At 42.1% G+C, this 24,031-nt stretch overlaps 2 protein-coding genes across 3 annotated transcripts in view; one reads left to right on the top strand and one right to left on the bottom strand.

The window, feature by feature from the left end:
* Positions 1-24,031, top strand: part of LOC145441285 (uncharacterized) — a 93,122-nt gene that overhangs the window by 64,065 nt on the left and 5,026 nt on the right. The gene's annotated exons all lie outside the window — the stretch shown is intronic.
* LOC145441286 (ammonium transporter Rh type B-like) overlaps positions 2,951-24,031 on the bottom strand; it is a 56,616-nt gene continuing 35,535 nt past the window's right edge. Inside the window, exons 1-10 of one of the 2 annotated variants that reach the window (XM_080319110.1) lie at positions 7,398-7,528; positions 5,415-5,569; positions 5,166-5,358; positions 4,446-4,596; positions 4,230-4,374; positions 4,006-4,169; positions 3,803-3,940; positions 3,607-3,740; positions 3,351-3,540; positions 2,951-3,275 (exon numbers count right to left, since the gene is read on the bottom strand). In XM_080319110.1, coding sequence (XP_080175236.1) covers positions 3,186-3,275; positions 3,351-3,540; positions 3,607-3,740; positions 3,803-3,940; positions 4,006-4,169; positions 4,230-4,374; positions 4,446-4,596; positions 5,166-5,358; positions 5,415-5,569; positions 7,398-7,405 — 1,368 coding nt within the window. In that variant the 5' untranslated portion in view covers positions 7,406-7,528 and the 3' untranslated portion in view covers positions 2,951-3,185. Of the gene's footprint in view, positions 3,276-3,350; positions 3,541-3,606; positions 3,741-3,802; positions 3,941-4,005; positions 4,170-4,229; positions 4,375-4,445; positions 4,597-5,165; positions 5,359-5,414; positions 5,570-7,397; positions 7,529-24,031 lie in introns of those variants that run through there. The other variant, XM_080319108.1, reaches the window with a different exon arrangement.

Here is a 24,031-nt window from a genome sequence, read left to right on the forward strand (position 1 = left end):
TTTAGCATTCCCAATGCGTTACATCCTGCGCATCCTTATTTCAAAAGGCCAGAGGTGGCCAACCTGAAAATGTACGGTCGCATGCAGCCGTTAAAACAATAGTTATGCGGCCCTCTACACATCCATAAATTACCGTGTAATTTAAAATAACGAATTGGTGCCCAAATCTTTGAGAGATTGTAATTCAACTTGAAAATTTTATTCACGCTAGCCCCGATTCAGGGTGACTTGGGTTTTTCGTTTTTAATATAACGGTGTAATCTGAGCTCCACCGTACAAATGCGTACCGCAGATGATAATGATCCATGCAACTCATAAAGAAATACCAAGTCGAAATCGTGTGCGTCTCGCGCATAAAGGTTTTTTCTGGTACGTTTGGGGGATTCCAATATATATATTTCGATTATGGCTTCAATGCTGATGGGAGTTCAAAAAACAACAACATGCAACAAAGTGATTAATAAAAACCGGTAGATGCATCATCATTAATTTTGTGCCCGAAAATTTCGAAGACCCCCTCCATCCGCTCTACCGGTTAATTCGATCACGTGAGCTAAGAATGCATAAATATTTGACAGTAATATATGAAGCGGTATATTTTCAACTCGGAAATTTTCTCGTGACCATAAAAAGTTTGGTACCATTGCATTCTAGATATCTACATTGATGGTTTCGAAAATAAATCCGCGGTATGAGGATGATATATCACCAAGATATTAGTGATCATGAAAATAACCTGTGGGATTTACAAGGTCACAGTTAATCTGTAAGTACCTAAAATCGACATATGAGAAATTTGAAATGACTTGATCGTGACCCGTGAGTCGAAGTCATGTTTTCGAGACAGTGCTTCACTAAACTCTCTCAGCTCCGCTAAGAAATGACTAGCTATGGCCTGTCTTTACCGGATTCCATTTCTCGTTCTCGATCAAACATTCTATGAATTCGGAGTTACCCACAGCTAGGATTGCATTTTTAAACAAAAAAGGGGTTTTAAAATACTATTGTTTAAGACATGTTTTAAACAGTGTTTTTAAAACAATGCCCTTTTCAAACAATTTTTTTCAAAAGTTGTATAATAATTATGTCATAATTGTGTGAATGTGAATATTTTCGACAAAACATGTAGTCAACGTAGGCCTATACATAATCGAATGGTTAGAACCCTCGAAATCGTCGTCGATTATTGGTACGGAATGGATAACATAACATCGTAGGGTTATATATTTCATCTGAACAAGTCACACACAATGCACAATGCGATAAGACACAGTACGATATCATGAACAGATAGGAGGTTATCGAACGACACGCAGCAGTGGCGATCCTTTACTCTAGCATCCACCTCGGCCTAGAGTGCCCGATGTCACAGTTCTTTTGGATGTTGATCTTTTTTTTTAGCCGTGGCCCTTTCTACTAGTTCTTTCCATTCCTTATGAATGCTTTCGTCGTCGGGTCTTTTTCTGGGATTTTTTGTCGCCGTAGGAACGGCAACGGCAGGGGAAGAGGAGCCAGATAAACCTCCGACGGGAATCGAACCCGGTCCGTCTGCTTGGTGGGCGCTCATCGTAACCACTACACTATCTCTCACTATCTTCCTCTTCTGATAATGACCACCGACCGTAAAATGCTGCATAACCAATTAACCATGTAGTCCTGGTTAAAGATATTCATTGTCCATTACAGTGGTCGGAAGCCTTTTTCGTCAAAGGAGCCTTGTTTCAAACATGTTTGTTTTAAATACTGTGGTGCAGTTTTGTGAACGTATAAAGCTACAGAAGCGTTGTCGTAGAGATACAGCTAGGACTAGGGAAATTAGCCGACAATATAATACAGGCAAATGTTCATTATAATATCGGCACAAGCTTGCCGGATCTGACAATGGTATCTTCCTCGTATCAATCTTCGTCGCAAGTTAGCTTTCAAGAAACCAAAAGTATACCAACATCACTGTTACATCCAAGCGAGCTACGTAAATCTTTTAGCGTACATATGTAATTGATAGGCCGTGGAGTGCATCCATGGCTAGGCTATATGGATAATGTTTCGCGACCGCAACATTTTTCCTCTTGACCCGACTGCATTCAAGGTCGCGACCCACAGTTTGAGAAGCCCTGAACTGGATGACCTTTTGACAGAATGCGTGGCGTAAACGTACACGTGGAATCCAGATTTTGTGGAATCGCCCAAATTCACAAAGGTGTCAAGTTTTAAGTTCGAGTTTTATTCATAAAATTTCATCATTTCAAAAATCACAAGACTGCGATACAATGAAAGATCGGAAGGTGCCGAAACGACTTGGAGTAGTCTTTGAGATCAGACACCAACCTGGGCCTAGGCGATGTAAATAGGAGGCATGCACAATTGTACAGTACACTGAATGAAAGTAAAAGAAGATAATATAAAATCATAGGCGACAAAATCAGGTGGCATGTGACGGAACGTGAGATCGATATGTCAGGTCGGTAAATGTTGAGAGCTGACTAAGATTCATTCAGAAGAAATTGCTTGTATTTCGACTTGAATGTGGACACTGGACATGTTCGAAGACTGTCGGATAGCTGGCGAGATACTGTTCCACGCTTCAGGTCCGTAGATCTTCGCGATTCTCTATAGATGCGTCTTGCTGCAACACCGATCGACTTTGTATATAACCTGTGACTGTGTAACCCTATATTCCTTTCTATCGAGGACACTCTCACCATCTTGCAATCGGCTATTGCTTTCAATATGATTTCATTCAATGCCAGATTAAAACGATTAAGTTTTGCAAGAAAATATAAATACTGTTTTTCTGTAGTATTTGACACTCAATTCCATCTTAGCGAACGGATAAACGGGTGAAACATCTTGCGCAATGACGTGACGTCACGGATCGATCACGATGCCAAAGTTTTTTTGAGGTAAGCACATCTTTGCCCCTGGATATATTTTCGCGATAACAATGATATACCAGTATGACAATTTATTGCGTCCATGTGTTGCTGATATCAAACACTTTGAATCCTAACCGCACCTGCGGTTTATCATTTTCCACGAAGGGCAGTGTATTTCGCTCACAATGCAACCCAGGGTGGATATATTTGTACCGGCATAGGGACTATTTAGTCTCGTAGGCATCACGTGCCTCAACTATAATGGTTAAGGCAAAGTATTAAATATAAAATGAAGTGCAGTGCTCAATTTTATGACATTTCCAAAGCTTCTCTCTCCTTTCCGATGACATTTACCGACGGTCCGGGAGATGATGACGCAGACGATTGCTCTTCGACGGCCTGCAATATAATACGATGAATCTTACTTCGATTCAGTCAAATATGATTGATCTGTTCACGCCTAGAAAGACTTACATCCCAAAATACAGAATCGTCGTAGTAGCTCGACTCGTCGAGGCTATCAAAGATTCCGGGAAGGCACTTCAGCATGAGACCCGTTAGCACTCCGCTGACAATCGCTATCACGAGAGATATTACCATCGCCGAAATCTGGTAACCCGCCTGTTGCTGAGGCGTGCGGTCAGGCAGGAAAAGGACGTCGTAACTGTTCAGAGATGTAAAATGTCAAAACTCGAAATGCGGCAGGCTATAGGTCCATCGCAGTACATACCTTCCCTTGTAGACTTCTCGGGATGCTACCGCGCAGGCAATCGCACTCACGACAGCGCCCAATATCCCGGGCATACCGTGGAGGTTGTGGACGCCACACGTATCGTGAAGCTTGATACTTTTCTGCAGACATGGCTGCGTACAAGGAAGTTACGCGTTATATTAATTTTCGCTTCTTTTATCCCGAATCAACCTACCTGTAGGTATCTGTAACCGAGTGTTGATACGGTTCCGGCAACAACGCCTCCTAGCATTGCCCCGAATGGGTGTAGCATAAGGTTAGCGCTGGCGCCCATAATTACTCCGCCAGCGAGCGTGGCGTTTTGTACGTGTACCTAATACATATACACATGTCGCGATAAGGCTTCTGCATTCCAATACGATAATCCCCGTTTGTTACCATATCGAGTTTATTTTCCTTGTTGACGATTGAAGACAGCGCGAAAGTGGTAACGGTGCTGGCTGACAGGCTCAGAATGGTGTTGATCACCGCACGGTGTCGCTCGTTTTCAAGGGCAGGCCCGGCATTGAAACTAGGCCAATACAGCCACAAAAACACAGTGCCTGCAACAATTACGTTTAGTTTGGCGCTTAGTTAATGAGATGCTCTCTGTCTGCGTATACCTATCATCGCGAATACATCTGAATGATAGACAGAAGTTTCTTTCGGGCTCTGCGTCTGCGATTTTTTGTAGATCATTCTCGACACCGTCAGTCCGAAATAAGCGCCAAACATGTGAATGAAAATGGCTCCGCCCACGTCAATAGCCTGTGATGATTTCGATAGTAATGACAGCTGTGATTTTCATTATACTATATGGCATAGCGTCTATGCATTACCTTGAATATTCCTACCCCGACGTAAATGCTGATGTTGTAGAACACGATCTCCAAAGTCGCCATGATAATGAGTTGCACGGGACTAGTCTTCCCGAGTACAGCTCCGAATGAAATTAGCACAGTCGCAACAGCGAAATCAGCTTCCATGAAACTGCAAATTATTTGCTGATGTAAATATTTCTTCAGACAACAAGAAGCACACGAGCTTGAGTGTAAGCCGCATGAAAGTATTGCGGCACCATGAGTCATTACCGCGAAATAGATTTATGTAAATGCCAAAATATCGCGGTTATGTTACTGAGGTAGCCTACGCTATCCATGTTAATAACGTGTAACCAGCCAGTTTGTCTAGGGGTGCCAGTAACGAAATCCTTCTACTTTTTAGACTATACGTAAGTACTGGTTTTGCCTATACTTCCCTTACTTATTCAATATGTTATTTTTGAGACTGCTTGAACTACACTTACATTTTTTACTTTGGATTTTGTAAATTGGAAAGTAGTTATGGGATATATTTCAATCACTTTCTTGATTGTTATTCTCATAACCACCGGGAGAAATAGCCCCCAATCACGGTACCGCCTTACATAATTCGCATATCGATGCTTCTACTTCTAATCGTAGTTGAGGCGAAATTTACTGCGTCACTTCAACCTCTATTTGAGAAACAACGATGGCTACTTTGACCACCCCTGGTAGTGATATATAGTTGTAGCCTACCTGAAGATATCCAGTCGAATCGTGCTTTCCGATGAACCTATCAACTTGAACCAACCATTCACCAAGGTCGCCCATTCAATGACGTAGCAAGTGAGCAGGAAATTGAATCCGACCGAGCCAAAGCCGTTGTACGCCAGGAAAGTCATCAGAAAGCCGAAACCAACCAGCATCATAACGTGGATGTCCTGGAACACTAATCAAATCGAATAAAGAATCCGAATAATACCGCTAACAAGTTTAGGTTCTTACTTGGATAATACAATTCCAGTTCCGAATGGTGTTCTCCGGTGTCATTTTCAGGTTTCGGGCCCGCCGTTTCCGCATAGTCGACGAATAGCCCGTAGAGTACCAAGAACAGCACTTGAGCGAATATTAAAATAGCGGTTGCCTTGCCTCTTGTATTCCTGCAAAACATGATACACTAAATTGCGCGATTGCCTTGAATGCAATTTAGGGACAGCATGAACTTCGCCAAGAATAAGTGCAGCGAACATTCCCGTTTCGTTGCACAAGTTTAGTGCCGCAAACAGCGTGACAACATTCCCGCAACACGACACCTAAAAGCCTTTTCATACTAGCCAATGCGCTGCTTGAGTTGGATTACGCAACTTTTTGAGATAAATCAACCTTGATGAACTTGTCAACCGCGTTTGACACGCAAGTCAACTCTTCGTAAAACTGAGGTCGTGTTTCCACGTTCGCACACACGCTTCATAGTTTTTCGAGGAAAAGTAAGGCCGCGCCATTTCCGACCGTATACATTGCCGAGCACTTTCGGGTAATTGTAATTTCATCTATATAACATCATTTTGCGACTACTCCACAATTATTTCGTCCTTCACATATGCTCTATATGCAAATGCACGATCAGATGGCCTCGAATTTTAAATGTATTGTTTATACATTCGATGTAAGGTGATTGGAATGCGATGTGGATCGGTTGAGATAAAGGACGCCAGGACGCAAGGACCGTGGGATTTTTCTCCCCGTTTGGATATTTTAAGTTCATGAAATCATATAAAGATACCTAAAAAGCCGATAAGGACTTCTTTATATTAGTTGTAATATGGCAAATAATAGGGTGCAAGTCATTGCGGCGGTTTAAGACATAAGTTAGTGAAGCGAGTGGCGCAGTGTGCTAAGCGACACAGTCACGACACCAATCGTTGCTGGTTCGAGCCCAGACTCTGCCTAGTATCTACGTGTCGGGGGTTTATCTGGGCTCCTCATCGCCGACCTCACTGCATATGCGGTGTCGTACGAAAAGCCCAAATAGATTAAGTGAAATCGAGGCTTCGAAGATCGACAGCACTGACGAGAACACGTGGAAGAGAGAGAGAGTGAGGATCCTATATCGGGGCTCAAATGACCGAATATGAGATAAGTACCAAAAACTGTCCAATAAAGACACAAACAAACAAGACATAAGTTAGGCCTACAGCCTACAGCCTACGGGCCAACATCCTAACTTATGAGGTATTTGATTATAAACGTCGCTTCGATTTGACGTCTCATTAGTAGGGCGACTCTTTTGACCTAACAAATCAACATTTTGACATTTTTCGACCTTAAAAATCCTAATTTTGACATGACGTATGCAAATTAGGCGTTTCCCACATAATGTTAGAATTGTACTACTTATCTTCATTTCTGGTTGTAATTGTCTGCCCTTAGTACGTAGTTTGGCCTGAAAAAAAAAATTTTTTGCTTTAAAAACTGACAATTTATTACATGAACAAACGCGGTCCTGCTTCAGTCGGGATATTGCGGTACGTTGAGCATAACACCATGTCAATCTATTTGTTTCATTTAAATGTTTATGATTCACAATGAGCTGTCAATGAATGAGCCGTCTACAACGGTAGGCCTAAAAAGTATAGGCTACAAGCTGTGTAAAATGTCAAATGATAAGTTCGCCGACAGTGCAATATCGACGATACAAACGAAATGCAGGTTGCAAAAAAGTTTCAACTTTGTAAAGAAATTTGACATTTTTTGACCTAACGCTACAATTTTGACCTAATTTTGACTTTTTTGAGATGTAAAAAAAATCGCCCTACTCATTAGACATTACTGTATTTTCATAATGTCGGTGTCGCGGAAATTATAAAAATTGATTTTGAAATTGATGCACAATCGCAGTGACGCAGTTGATTCGAACACGCTGACAGTATCATATTATTATCGCTATATTTACCGCTGAAACAATATGCAGAGATAAAGCATACTTATGCAGACATTATTTCTCTTTTGGAATTGAACTTGACAGAAACGTAACGTCGCTACCGCCACTTGTCCGTGACTGATTATGCGCTACTAAGGACGAGGTTTGCCTTTTCAATTGCAAAAATGAGAGAAAAAAGAATCGAATTTTTTGATGTTTCGGGAATTTTAGAAAAAGGGCTCATCGAACCGCCCTTTCCTACATTATCGAGGATGAAACACGTTATCCATATTTTCGCTGAAAAAGCTAGGACCCAAGTAAAAATGTGTCACGCAACAAATTGCCGTTCAACTCGAATGAAGATTGCATTATATAGAAACCGTGGTGCCCTAAAAATAGTCACGTTCAACAGCGCCAGTTAATTTATTGCCGAATGTCACGCTATATATTCCTTTGACAAATTTGCAAAGCTGGATATATGCTTGACATGCCAAATAGGTCAATGCAAAAATTGTCAGTTCTCGTTCTTGCTGGTTCAACGTTTTGATTGGTAGGGTTACCAAAAAACGTGGTGCGCCAAGTTGGATTCCTGTCAGTAATAATCATTTGGGGAAATACTAAAATTTACGGTGGCAAATCTCGTCACTTCGCCATGACCAAACATCGTTTTCCAGGCATGCCTGCAGGAAGAGTGATGCTTTTTCACGCGTTTGCGTCGTGAGAAAGGCCTTTGGTAGTGTTTGGATAAATATCTTAATTAATGAAAAGAAATCTGACGATAATTACCTGAAAATTACTCAATTTCATTGAAATGGCCTCGTTAAAACAATGGTGCTATAATTCGCAAATAATATACATTCCACGCTGAATTCGGCGATCATGGCTACTTTTACAGGATAGTGAACTTTATACGACATCGTTGTATTTGCTGATGCAGTAAAACGACTGAACTGTACAGACCTGTGTCTCTCAACTAACTAAGGTATAGTAGCCCCTTATATCAATTTCATGTCGCATTCGTTTTTGACATGCACAATTCGTTCGATGATCGCAAGCTGGCTATGCACCGTATAGCAACGGTAGGCTAACTGTTAACTAAATACGTAGCCTGAATTTCACACTTTCACAGGAAGGAGCCGATTCCGTAAACATAGGAGCATATGGCTCTTAGAGAACCGACTCCAAACTTTACCAAGAGTGATAGAATCCACCGGTCGTTTGGCAAATAGCTTTTCCCATTGAAGAGATTTGCAATAATACTTACAAAAAATGCATACTGTCGCGCATATTCGATTGGTGAATTAGTATAGCTAATTATAACCAAGTGTTTCCTGTGCAGTACACTGACAAATCAAAGTGACGTGACGTGTGCGAATATACTTGAATTTACTCAAGTACGAGACCAGACGCGTACGAATCAACAATTCAACATCGTATTCTCTTGTCGAGCACGATGCTGAAGAATGCGATGCAACCGACCCATAAACGCAGAGGCAGCTGGGCGTGGTGATATAGCCCAGATAACGAAATAAAAACAGCCGCGTTTTTGGATGCCGAGATCTTGGCGTATTCGTGTCACATTACAACTTCTCTCCACTTGCTCGCGAAGCGTGTTCTGGAGAAAGAGGTCGACGGGTTTGTTTGTTACTGTTCGCTGGTTCCTTTACGTGAGAGAGAGAGTTATCCATCATCAATTTAGATTACATATAGTAATCGACCGTTTCGCAACGGGCAGGCGTTGTCCGATGCCTGCTATTTCATTGGAAGCTCGGAACCTACAAAGCGAAAATCTGAAACGAAGCAGGAACCGAATAACTTTTTCGTTTTCGTAGAATTCGCTGTGTCTGTGTCCTTCGTTAAATTTGTACGCTAATTTCGATGGATCGCGATTTAAATTCCCACTCCACAAGCGGATCCATTACGCTCATGTTGACCTAATTAATCCAACTATGATCGCCTCGTAAAGCTGTAATTCGAGGCTTAGCGGGAAAACAATGTCGAATTAAGTCGGAGATATTGAGACTTCACACCATGTGTTCGATATATCCAAATTCAAGTTACAATCGTAATGATAAGTGGGCGTGATTCATTCAACAGTGTTTTTGTAATTATAACACGACTGATATGACTCTCATCAAAAAGAATGCCCAGGTGGAACGTAAACAAAAACTATATCCGATATGGACGTCGTTACGCCACCTGCCACGGTTTGAATGTTTCATCGGAACATCTATACTATATGTATACTTGACGAATCAAACTCTATTCCGTCAAAGGGCAGACGCCAATAAAATTTATATTCTAGTCCTGAGCATATATATATTGATTATATTTGCATTGGAACATCTATATCGGTTGTATTCCAACATAAAGAAATAGAATTAATTTTAGTCGAATATGAAGTATAAAACGAAAATATTTTGGCTCTCCTTTAGGCGAATGATGAGCAATAGCATATTATTGGTGAGGAATATGTTTGAATCAGGAATTCCGATAAAAAGAAATTCACTAGAAAATTTTGACCAAGGCTTGGTGCAATTGACGTATCAGAACAGCAAGTTTGCTGGATGAAATGCATGAAATGAAGTATGCTTATTAGCAACCAGTTTATTGGCCTTTATTCCAAACTACTGTTCGATTTCGCATTCCAGCCGTGCAAATACTGCATCGGGGACATGCATGCGTAGTTGCTTCATTGCTCTAGGTCTGCACCTTGGCCCCAGCAGCATTCTTGTACAGCGTGACGAATATATGGCTTGTCGCGATTGGGTAAATAACTGTGCGCGTGCGCTATATCCTGCTAATGGACCGCAAAGGGCCCCAGTACTTCGTGAGCTGGAGATACAGGAAACCTAGTGCCAGACCTCTTCACCGATGCGCATCAAGAATTCCGGATACCAGATCAGTTTTATCAACAGGTCTGATGTCAAGAAAACGTTTACATCGCGTAGTTTTAAGTCAGGCCTTGAACGTGCAGTAATCACGAACGATTGGAAACAAATATTTATGAAAACCTATATGCTTTAAAATATATTTCAAACCTTTCAGCAAATAATTTTAGCAAATACGTCACTATGGGTATGTGACGCCATTGTAGCAAAATCCCGCCCCATCAAATTCTCTTTCCGGCTACGCCTATTCTGCATGTAAAAATAGCCATCCATAACGAGAATCATCCATATTCTACAGCAGGGGTCTCAAACTCAAATGGGCTCGCGGGCCAATTTCCTGTTTTTTGATAGCGCCGCAGGACGCAGCACCGATAACATAACATAACATCGATAGGTTATATTTTTCATCTAAACAAGTCACACACAATGTACAATGCGATGTCATGAACAGATAGGAGGATGTCGAACGACACGCATCAGTAATAGGGATATTCAATGTATTTCCAAGTAGGCTTTGTTTGGCGGGACCTTACAGACTGTCATTACACACGCATCGTAGAAATGTGATTTAATATATTATGAATTCATGCCTGGCACGAGAAAAATCACATTTTTAAATAATTGAATGAAGTTGTTGTTGTATACTTGTCATAGCATTTTCAAAATAGTTATTTATAGACACCATGCGAGCGCACAAATGCACCATGACATCGTAAAAGCCGTCGTCTTATAGTTTTTCAGCTAGCGGACATCTTACGTCCCACAATTGCAGGTAGCATATCTTCGAATATAACGAAGATTGATCCGCTAGCAGAGCATTGGAGCATCACAGCCTAATCTGGATTTCGGGCATACTACTGATGTTAACTAGGCTACTGATCATTTCATTACTAAAATCAGTTAGATTTGCCTTCGAACATATCAATAACAACTTGAATATAATGACCAGCGACACCTTGCGCACGAGGTCTATTACAGAAGATTGCTCAGGCCAACGATTATGCCATGCGCAGGGCCTGTTGGAGATGTGACTGTAGCGTTTAGGCCAGCGATTACATCTTGTGCACGTGGCGTGTTGTATCTGCGATTGTTCAATGTTCAGGCCAGTCGTTGACGCGATAAATTAGTGAGGATTGCCGCGTGCGCAGCAATCAATGACCTAATTTCACTCGCGTACAAACGGCAAACTAACTCAGCAGGAGATCGCTTGTTGTTGTGCAGCGCAGACGACTCTCGCTAATTGGCAACACGCATCAGCGCATAACACTGATAATACGAATTACCGGGCACGACGGCTGAATGTGATGCGTGATTAAAACAAACATGAAAAAAGGTGTGATTTAAACTTTTATTTCGAGGGAGATTTTTTCAAGGCTTGTTGTACCCACCCATGCATTATACGCACCCCCCGATTTAGGACAAAAAATCGGTAAAGTTTTGCGCATTATACGTGGAAAATTACGGTAATTCAAGTCATTCATGTGATGTAGAGTAACATTGTGTTTCTTATCCGCAATGTGTCATTGCGACAAACCGCCCGCGCCATAAGTTGAAGGTTGCATATCAATTTATATAGTAAGGTTGTCTGTCGTGAACAGCTGTATTTTTCGTTAAAAGGATGGTGTTCATTACGAGACTGAAGATGATGGTAGGTAGTATCGCTCAAGTATCCCTGCTATCTTATGCCTGGTACATTTTTGCTATAAATTTTCCATTGCCAAGAAAAATTATGCAATTCAAATCCTGACAAAAAATATCGGATGCATCCCTCGCCACATTCACCGTACTTGATCTCCATTACTCGATCCAAATAAACAGATAATATCAAGTTATCTACCCCGCATTTATGTGCTTTCAAATACCGATCACGCTGTTATTCTTTGTGATGTTGTGTTGTCATTGTCACCCTCTTGGCCTAAGTGACTTTTTGCCTGCGTTATTTTAATGCAACGGTGAGGCAGTGTTGGGATCAAGTCACTACCTTCGAGTCACGAGTCATTTCGAGTCATTGCACATTTTGACTCGAGTCAAGTCAAGTCAATCGATTTTCAAAGGTGACTCGAGTCAAGTCAAGTCACTCGATTTTTGGAGGTGACTCGAGTCAAGTCAAGTCAAGTCAAATCACGAGTCAAGTCACACTTCAAGTCAAGTTGCCCTTTCGAAGTACGTATGAGGCATGAATACGTCATTGCAATTTGCTAGCTGTCTGAAATACAGTTCGAGTGGTCATTGATTCCGAACCGATGAACGAATATAGAGTTAAATATAAGCGCAAGAAGGTGCTGTATCGGTCACATATGGGTAGAACTGGTAAACTACGTAATTGCAATGCATAGTCTCAGTTTAGGGTTACCAGCCAAAATAGAGAATAGAGAATCGGAATGATAATGATGCAATACATTGTAGCCTACCCAGTTACAAATAGATACGATACTATTGGAGCCTGCGACAATGGTCGAGGACTACATAAACTATATTCGACTTGAATTTCAATAAAACAAGAGGTTTGGTTATGGTAAGAACAGATAACAGAAAGATACATTTTGCTATTCTATTACTTTACTGCTTGAGTTACGACAACATATACTGTAAGCTTCTATCACTTCGTTTGCGGTCAATTTATTTGTGAGAGAACAATCGAGGCTCAGTGAAACGCACGGTCATTAAATGATTGGTCGCTTTCGTGGGTTACACAAGCGTTTCGCGAACAATCCGAACATATGCAAGATACTGTGATTTATATCGACACCGATTACTTGATGACTTGAAATTGACTCGTGAAATTTGCTCCGAGTCACAAGTCAATCCACATTTCTGATACGCCGAGTCAAGTCAAGTCATTTTAGCAAAGTGACTCGAGTCAAGTCAAGTCATGCGAAAAAGGTGACTCGAGTCAAGTCATGACTCGAGTCATCCCAACACTGCGGTGAGGACAATGTGGCGGTATATTTCTTTCTTCTTTCACGAGATCACATCTCTGAAATGGTTGCTGCCTTCTCTATCGACCATTCGCATCGATTTACTCTGTTTAGTGGAGTCCATAAGCTCAAAATATGAGTCTGATAATGTGTCTGCAAAAGCCTGATTATCGCCTATAGATAAGCGATCGAATTTCAGTATTTGTTGCAGAAATCGAAGTAATCCCCTCATAAAGTGTGTGGGATAAGACCTTGTCATTATATATCAGGCAGTCCCTTGGTAAATACTCATCCCCGCCATCTCTTTTACGGAGAAAAGGGAGGTGTATATTTTAAAGATCCAATCTAATCCATCAATCCTTTTAGAACGCATTCGCGTTGGTAGCAGATCCAAATGTTTTCGAAACTGTCGCGGCGTTCATGTGTTCTGCTGACGGCCCGGCGCAGTTGCGCCAATACACCTTCACACCGTGGTGGCAGACGCTAACGTCACCACGTTGGACGTCGGATTGGGAATGATTTGCCCCGGATTCTCTTTGCGGGACCTCCCGCAAACCCTGGGGCAAGTTATCACGTCGCTCGCTAAGTCTACGGGACCTTCAACAGACCTGCAGGTCAGAACTTCGGAGACATATCAAAACTGATTCAAATACTACAAAATAATGATATTAGTTGTACAAAATGGAGATCTAATAAAAACAGGATTTGACCAAGGGGTGCATATTTTCAGCAGTTTATCAGAGCCAGTTTTACTACATCAAAATTATAGCAGATGCATCTTTGAGAGAAACTCAAAATGACTAACGGCACTAGAAGAGGTGCAATTTTCGAAATATATTCAGGTACCGTGATACAGGGGCTGTTTCGTCTAGTTATCGTGAAAATTGTGGTCATAAAAGTGATGCAAACATATCCCAAAACTACTTTCTACTTAACAAGTTGGAAAAACCTATTTTAGTGCTCTGAAAAGTAGAAATACTTCGTTACTGACCACCTCTGGTTTCATTGTACCAGACTATTCCCAACCACACTTGGCTGTGATCAATTACTTCACCATAGTTTTATATAACAGTCGAGTAATTTTATCAGGTCGATTCAGTTGAATTGACATATCGTATGTTTTAGATACGGTAGTGTATCTCCGCGTAATGAAGGCAATACTGGATGCTACGACTGCAGTATTGATGATATCTGTATGTGGTTGAACAATGTCTGTAATGTTGCTTCCTTATGTCGCATTGTTTTCTATAGTATATGTTTTAAAACTTTCTGTGCTATTTCAGTATCATCCGCGATACGAAAAGCCAGGCGTACCAAGCCATAACTTCGACATGCAACCTTGGACTCTTGGATGGATTGAGCTACGTTCCGGGCTTGTCGGAAATTGTTCCCTACGTAAGAAAAGGAGCTCACGTCGTGATCTCGATACTCAGTAACTACACGGTGCCATTCTGCCGAGGTGAATATGGCTGAGAATAATCATTAGTAGAATAAATGTAAAAACAACAATCGATGCTATCATGTGATGGTCTTGATAATAAATTAACATCGGTTACAAATATTTCAATGATACACATAAGCCCTCTTTATATTTTAGGCAAAGATGACTCATATTCATTCAGTGTAGCTCGTCAATTGATAGTGGTGGTCAGGACTAAGGAAAGGTGTACCGTACTAACCTTATTCGTACTTTGAATACTGCTACTTTATCGGTTACGAATTTTGGCAGCTCACACTTTTTACATCTTAGGATTTCTCAAGCAGAAAGTAAATGGTTAGTTTTGCAGCACATTCGTGAGTGAAATTGCTCAGGCAACTGGCCAAGGTATGACATAAGGAGACATAATAATTTTGACAAGTGCGCCTATATTTCTATCGTCATTAGTCATTGTCTTTTACTGGCAATTTTGAAAACTGTGTCTCTTACAACGCCCCATATACTAATCTACTTATCAATATAAATTGGATACATCTATAGGACCTTTTGTTTTCTACTTTTTCTTTAAATCATTTTCATAAGCTTTAGAAGTTGCTTACTTTATTTATTAGGGATGGTGTGAACCTCTGAAAGGTTCAGGTTCGTGTGAACGCGAACCTTGAAAGGTTCTGTGTGAACGCGAACGTGAACCTCATGACGTCACGTGACGTCATATCGCTAATTCCAAGCCTATCTTTCAATGTAGGGATAGCCTATATTAATGTACACGATACCTAGCGACGACTCCGGCCACATAATGCCACAATGCTGAAGTACATATTGACGTTTTAAACGTCGCTAAATGTATCAACTGAGGCAATCAAATGATATAATGCTCCCATAGAATGAATATCATCCGTCGCTTTGCCAACAATTTCGACGAGGACTTGCCAGGGAATATAAGCTTACGCCCTAACGGTCTTGGCCTGACCGGACAATGTAGTCGGCGTCTGAGTATTGCTTCTTTGATATTGAGCAGAGTTTAAAACAGGTTTTTGTACTTGATACCGATATTAGGCTACCCCACAAGTTATACAGCAGTAGCGAACACCTTGCTCACACGGATTTCGTTTTAATGATATACATTAAACATATGAAGTCAAGATTGACCCTGTACGCCTGCTAGATTTGTTACATCAAAAAACGATATCAATTTCATTGATTGGTTGAATAAGCATCATTCGCTAACTACATGTATAGGGTATGTCGCTCGTGATGTTGTGTGATTGTGGGCCAAGCTCACAGCAGAGAGTCACTAAACAATAAACATTCACGAACGGAAAGCTAGTAAAATCTTTGAGATTGTCAAGGTGCATGCTCGTTTTGTGTTGATTACTTATGCTGCCAGCCCCATGCATAAACTGGCCCGCAGTTGAAATGCAATAAATTCGAACCAAAGATGTCATAATGAAGTGAAAATTCTAATATATTAAAAAGGTTCACAGTGCAGAACCTACCAAGGTTCTGTTGTGAACGCGAAGCTCTAAATTTCCGAGGTTGACACACAGAACGCGAACGTGAACCTCACGTTCACACCATCCCTATTATTTATAATTGAGTAGAAATTTATTCCATTACCAATAATGATCACTGTGACCACCTCTGTCGTTTGATAATATCATGTAGGACACTTAGATCATTATATCCCAAGTCTTTTACAGTAGAGAAGCACATATTAGGCTTGGCACGAAATTTTAATACTGTTGAAAACCGCCGGTCAGATGGACTCAGCAATGGCGTGTCGCAATTCCACTGCGTGTCGCATTGGACTCTGGACATACTGCCGTATATTTTATCTGATGCTTTGATCATTTTTATTTATTGTGAAGGTGTTGAGCCGATAGACTATGGTTGCCCGCTGGTCTCCACCGCCAGTAGCCCGTCTGAGATGGTGGATGCGTACAGATGTTCTTTGTTCATGTAGGACAAAGCCGTATCAACGTGGCTGGAACATTTGATCAAATGGGGGTGAGATGTTTGCCGTGCACCGAATTTACGGTGAAGGCTTTTTTGCCAGTTTGAAGTTACATGTAATTGTGCAGTGTCCCATTGAATGGTGTTGCTTTGAGCTACAGCTTTCATCACGCCAGACTGTTTAATGTGGTCAATTCATCCTCATGTAGTGGATGGCTGTTTCCAATGACATTGTGTGATATCTGTGAAGGTCGCAATTGGGTGCGAAGTATACAGTGTGTAGGCTACAATATACATGTTGTAATGAGCGTCATTCATTCTGCTACTTGGCAATATAGATGGATGAATGCCAGAGGTAGTCAGTAACGAAGTACTTGAACTTAGCCTCCTTTTACAACTTATTCAAGTGGTAATGTCTTTATACTACTTCCTCTTCTACAGACAAAACTAATTGCTACTTACAAGTCCACACGTATATTACATTTTAGTTTTATAATTATCATCAAGCGAGTCAACTTATATTTTATTTAGAAAAATTATGCTCGCACAAGAAAATTAAGTTTGCAAACGAATAACTTCTGTAATTTCGATGTCAGCTAGGTAACGTTTGATAACAATTAGTTCGATTTTAAAGTAGTCGGAGTCCGAACATTTTAACTAACTCCGGTTCCCGCCATTGTGTTTCCTCAGCTCCAAAGAACATTGCGAAATTTCTGCGACTCCAAATCCGTCTAGAAATATATACAAAACTCCAATTCTATAGCCCACATTTAACCTATTCCAACATCTCGACACATTGACAGGAGCGGATTCTCGCAGCTCGCGGATCGCGATTGGCACGATTTCGCGGTGACGATGGGCTGGCAGCCCGGCTACGGCCCGCGGCACGGCGAGCAGGCTTTCCTGGATATGCTCCGCGCCAATTTGATGTGCAGCCAGACGTCAAGCGGGCATTGCTACATGGGAATGGAATTCGTCGACGTGCTGGGATGCATGGATTGCTACCGGCGTGGGGCAGGAATCGGAAGTGAGTCAGGTTTTGAAATTGCGGGATGTTGCGCCGTGCTGTATGCTGTGACTTGAATGGAAACTACGCTCTAAATATGATGTTTCGCTGCTGTCACGTAGAAATATCATTTACAATTGTGAATAGCTACTGCACAGTGAAGGTGTCAGAATTTACTTGAGTATTGATATGAACGTGTGTCAGCTGCGAGATGCTTCGCATCAGACGCATTAGTCTCGTAATTTTTCATTTATGCATGCCGTTCTCTCCATAGGCAACGAAATGAGGATGATGCAATGGGCGCGACATCACCATCAACATATGTTGCTCAGCAAACTGTACGCAACTCTTGCGAAAGAAATCGGGTGTGTATCTCGATCAAAGGATTTTTGAGATATATGTGGACAGTGGAGCGATAATTATTTGGACTTGGATGCGAGGCTATGATTGTGTTGTGTGAACCGGAATTTTTTTGGTATTGACAACAATACGAGCCTGTGACATGCAGTTGGTAATAGGGTCCACCAAACACTAGGTGTCGCCAGACTTTGGGTGTTAACCGCCTTTGTTCCGAAGTTTTATTTCATCCTTTAACGGGGTCACTGTCCAAGTAGAGCACGCTGTAGCGCGTTATTTTCAGTCTGGAAAGCAGGCTACAGGTTTCTGACAACGGTATCGCGTACGTAACAACTGCGGTTACCACGCAAAGTCAGGCGACACCTAGTGGTTTGAGGGAAATACCTCGTACTCGGAGTCGGTAAAAGCAGTAATTGAGTCAAATGGAGTGGAAATAGTCCTGTAGCATTCCGTTTATCGGCCAGGGGCTGTGCCGGGCGTTCGAACATGCCAGGTCGGTGCGATTTCAGACTCACTGTGGTGTCAAGTGGGGTCGCATAGCAGTGTTGGGATGACTCGAGTCATGACTTGACTCGAGTCAGACTTGAGTCACCTTTTTCGTATGACTTGACTTGACTCGAGTCACTTTGCTAAAATGACTTGACTTGACTTGACTCGGCGTATCAGAAATGTGGATTGACTCGTGACTCGGAGCAAAATTCACGAGTCAATTTCAAGTCATCAAGTAAAAATCACCTTATCTTGCATCTTGTTCGTCAAACTTTTGTGTAACCCATGAGAGCGACCGACCATTAAATGATCGTGCGTTTTACTGAGCCCCCAATATTCTCCCACAAAGATATTGACCACAAACGAAGTGATCGAAGCTACAGCTTACGTTGTCGTAAACTAGAAGTAAAGTAATTTCATAGCAAAATATATATTTCTGTTCTCTCTGTTCTTACCTTAACCGAACCTCTTGTTTTATTGAAATTGTAATCGAATATAGTTTATATACTCCTCAACCATCGGCGCAGACTCGAATTGTATCATATCAATATGTATAAATGGGTACTGTGCTGCATCTTTTCAATTCGTTTCTCGATTCTATATCTTGGCTGGTAACTATAAAATGAGGCTATGCAATTACTTACGTTGTTCAACAGTTCTATGTTTATGTGAGCGATACAGCCCTTTATTGCATGTATATTCAACTCTATGTTCGTTCATCGGTTCAGAATCAATGACCAATCAATCTGTTATTCAGAGACTTAGCGAAATGCAATGACGTAATCATGCTTCATATTTCTAAAAGGCAACTTGACTTGAATTTTGACTTGACTCGTGACTTGACTTGACTTGACTCGACTTGACTCGAGTCACCTCCAAAAATCGACTGACTTGACTTTACTCGAGTCACCTTCGAAAATCGATTGACTTGACTTGACTCGAGTCAAAATGTGCAATGACTCGAAATGACTCGTGACTCGAAGGTAGTGACTTGATCCCAACACTGTCGCATAGGTGTGATCTTTTTGTTGAAAAACAACAGTGACTATTGTGTTCAGACTTGTACAAACTACTGATTTAGTTAGTCGACGGTCAACTGACTAACGTTGTTTTTTTTTAGTAGTTTTAGTTCCAGTAGCAAATTTTGAAAATTGAGTAGTTCTAGTTCTGGTTCTAGTTGCAGATTTTGAAAAGTGAGTTAGTCTAGTTCAGTGGTGTGGTGTATCAGTCCTTTTTGACCACTAGTGGGTGTTTATCCTGATTGCTCCTGATTACCTTCACGTCGGGGCTATTCCTTTCATTCGTACTAGTTGGGTGTGGCGTCGCTTCTGTTAGTTGTACCTACGTTAACTCTGTATTATTGCCATGTTGTATTCAGATACACTAGCTTACTTTTATGTTAATAAAAGCCTAGGAACCGATCGTATTGAGTTCTATCGAAGGGTACAACAATTTTATTAACATAAATGGTCATCTCAACATGGCGTTCTCTCAAGAAAAGTACATACGTGTGCCAGTTTTGGAAGTGATGCCAAGCTCGGCTGACTCGCAGAAGATATTCAATCATTGGGAGAAGATGTTGGGGAAATTCTTAGTTGCCGCGCAGGCCTCCGCTTCAAACTCAACGGCTCCCAATCGATCCTCTTCTGACCCTCCAGCTGAAGTGAATATTGATAAATTGGCTATTCTATACGGATATATATCGCCGGACGTGTTCGCTCTTGTAGAGCACTTCGCTACGTATGAATCCGCTCTTGAGGCGCTATGCAAGCTCTACAAGAAAAAGAATAACTTGATCTACTCCAGACACCTCTTGGCAACCTCTCGTCAGGATCAAGGAGAAAGCGTCACTGATTTTTCGCTAAAATTGCTAACTCTCGCTAAAGATTGCATGTTCGCTGCTGTAAATTCCGACGAGCATCAGAAGGAAGCAGTTCGCGACGCCTTGATTGCTGGCTTACGCTCGCCTACTATTCGTCTTAGATTATTGGAGCACGATGATATGACATTAGACAAAGCGGTTCAGATAGCCGAATCTCTCGAGCGGGCTCAGCAATTTTCGTCTTCCTACGAACCAATATCGATGCCTGTCCCTGCCGCCGTGAGCGCTGTGGGATCTGAACAGACGACTAAAAGTGATCAAGTCAAAATAACGCCGGAGGGAACCGGCGAAGTTGCACTCGTCACGAAAGCGTACAAGAATTGCCAATATTGCGGAAGTCAACATTACCCTCTGCGCAAGGTCTGTCCCGCGAAAAACGCCGATTGCTATAGATGTGGATATAAAGGCCATTTCGGTAAGGTATGCAAAAGTGGCACTCAAAATAGGAAGATCGTTGCGCCAGCGTATGATTCTGATGAAGCCTCTCATTTGGCTTGTCTAGCCGCCGGTGGAACTGGTGCCGTAACGTTTAATTCCGCTGAAGTGGCGGACCTCGCTTCCCTGTTGATTGGAGTACCGAAATCACTCAGATACTCGGCTATCATTATCAATATAGCAGGATTGACTATAGAGGCGCTGGTCGACTCGGGGGCCTACGAATGCTTTATGAGACGGTCGTTTGCTAATTCGCTTGCACTCCCTCTGCACGGACCGGAATCCACTATTACTCTGGCATCGAAGGACTCCACCTCTAAAGTATTGGGGCACGTTACTTCGTCATTCACAATACAGGATCATAAATACAACGAAACACGTTTCGGAGTCGTACACAACTTGTGCGCGGATGTGATCTTAGGATTGGAGTTCCTGAAAACTCACAAGAACGTCATTTTTAAGTTCAACGGGCCTCGAAGCGACTTGATCATCGGTGATCCTCACTGTTCCGTCGCTGCCGCTAAGATTACAGAGATGCCAAAGATATTCCACTTCGTTGATAAAAATGTCGATCCCATCGCTGTGAAATCAAGAAATTATTGCACTGACGACGCCCAATTCATCAAAGAAGAGGTGTCCAGATTACTGCAAGAAGATGTGATAGAAAAGTCCGTCTCTCCGTGGCGGGCTCAGGTTCTGGTGACGAAAGATGAACGCCATAAAAAGCGGTTAGTTATCGACTATTCTCGAACTATTAATAGATATACGCCCCTGGATGCGTATCCGCTCCCTAGAATCGAGCATATTGTTAATGAAGTCGCTAAAGGAACGGTATATAGCACCATCGATCTGAAATCCGCGTATCATCAGGTGCCTCTTTGCCCTTCCGACCGTCCTTTAACAGCTTTCGAAGCTGACGGTAATTTATACCAATTTCGTCGATTGCCTTTTGGGATAACAAACGGCGTCGCAGCTTTCCAGCGATTCATAGACAATTTTATCCGAAATCATAACCTGCAAGGTACTATTGCTTACCTGGACAATGTTACTATTTATGGCAAAAATAGAAAAGAACACGATAAGAGGTTGGAACGTTTTATGACTTCAGCCAAGGCTGACGGGCTGACTCTGAATGAAAAGAAATGTGCGTTCTCAGTTGAAAAGTTATCGCTCCTGGGGTACCTTATTTCCCATAACAAAATTCAGCCTGACCCTTGCCATTTGAAACCTTTGATGGATATGCCCATCCCTAACAATGCAAAAAGTTTAAAGCGCTGCTTGGGTATGTTTGCCTATTATTCGAAATGGATACCTTCGTTTTCGGAGAAAGTGAAACCATTGACTCGAAACAATGAATTTCCGTTGAAAACCGATGCACTCCAGGCTATCAAATCGTTGAAAAATAGCCTGATAGGTGCTTGCCTAAGTTGTATATATGACGACGAACCTTTCGAGGTTGCCTGTGATGCTTCAGACGTGGCTATCGCAGCCATACTAAGTCAAAGAGGCAGACCTGTAGCGTTTATGTCGCATACTCTTTCCAATTGCGAGTCAAAATACAATATTGTTGAAAAAGAGGCCCTCGCTATTATTGAGGCCATACGAAAATGGGGATACTTGCTTCACCGCAATAAGTTCCGCCTCGTTACCGATCAAAAAGCGTTGTCGTTCATATTCAGCAAAACTCACGCTCGTAAAATCAAAAATGCTAAGTTGTCGGTGTGGAAACTCGAATTGAGCGCCTTCAAGTATGAAATAATTCATCGCCCGGGTACTGAGAATGTTGTTCCGGATACATTTTCTCGTGTCTGCTGCTCGTTGCCAAATTCTGGCTTGTCTCTCCATCAGGTACACGAAGCTCTTGCTCATCCCGGAGTACGACGGTTGAACCATTTTATTAGAGCGAAAAACTTGCCTTTCTCTGTAGATGAAGTCAGAAAGATCTGCGCTAACTGCAAAATATGCTCAGAAATCAAACCGCGATTCTATAAATCCAATGTCCATCACCGTCTCATCAAATCGACTAGACCGTGGGAGAGAATAAGTATTGATTTCAAAGGCCCTGTTGAAGGACCTCGAAAGTATCTGCTCGTAATTATTGACGAATACAGCAGATTTCCATTTGCGTATCCATGCCGAGACATGACTTCAGCTACCGTTGTTAATTGTCTCACTGATTTGTTTTCCTTGTTCGGACTGCCCGAATATGTTCACAGCGATCGTTCAAACTCGTTCTTATCGAAGGAAGTAACGACGTTTCTTACCCGTAAAGGCATAGCAACGAGCAAAACTACTCCGTACCATCCCACTGGAAACTCTCAATGTGAGCGTTTGAATCAAACGCTCTGGAGATCAGTAAAAATGCTCTTAGCCTCACGAAAATTGCCTGAAAGTTCATGGGAAGCTGTGTTGCCTGATGCCCTTCACTCTATCCGTTCGCTTCTGTGCACTACTACTAATTCGTGTCCGCACGACAGATTTTTCAATTTCAGTAGGAGAAGTATGATGGGGGAATCGGTTCCAGATTGGATACTCCAAGGAGGCTCCGTGTTGCTGAGGAACTTCGCAAGGAGAAGCAAAAGTGATCCGCTCGGAATCGAAGTCGATTTGCTCGAGGCTAACTCCAAATATGCCTTGATCCGGCATCCATCTGGAGTGGAATCGACCGTCTCAGTCAAGGACCTCGCACCTTATCCGCCTACTACTGAGCCCTACCCAGTCGATGATGGGGCTGCCGAACCGGACCGTGCAGTGGCCGACGATTCGTCTCTGGTCGAACCTACGGTTGACGTTAGCAACAAAGAAGATTCTTCCGAAACTTTGCAAGAAGTTGTCGCTGATCCTCCGCCCTTGAGAAGATCAACTAGAATCAAACGCGCGCCTGAACGATATGGACAATCGTCTAAATAATTACTTTGCTTTTGTTAGTGGGGGAGATTGTGGTGTATCAGTCCCTTTTGACCACTAGTGGGTGTTTATCCTGATTGCTCCTGATTACCTTCACGTCGGGGCTATTCCTTTCATTCGTACTAGTTGGGTGTGGCGTCGCTTCTGTTAGTTGTACCTACGTTAACTCTGTATTATTGCCATGTTGTATTCAGATACACTAGCTTACTTTTATGTTAATAAAAGCCTAGGAACCGATCGTATTGAGTTCTATCGAAGGGTACAACAAGTGGTTCCCAACCTTTTTCGACTCATCGCCCCCTTTTCAAACTCCACACCGATCATCGCCCCCCAAATATTGGGAACTGAAAAATGGGCATACAGACTGAAATCGCCGGCGAGTTGACTAGGAAAACAGGTCAACTTTTCGGCTCGACTTAGAAATTA

Source organism: Botryllus schlosseri, chromosome 6, assembly GCF_051294905.1.
Source record: "Botryllus schlosseri isolate E-star chromosome 6, Bs_hap1, whole genome shotgun sequence".
In the NCBI taxonomy this organism is placed as follows: Eukaryota; Metazoa; Chordata; class Ascidiacea; order Stolidobranchia; family Styelidae; genus Botryllus; species Botryllus schlosseri.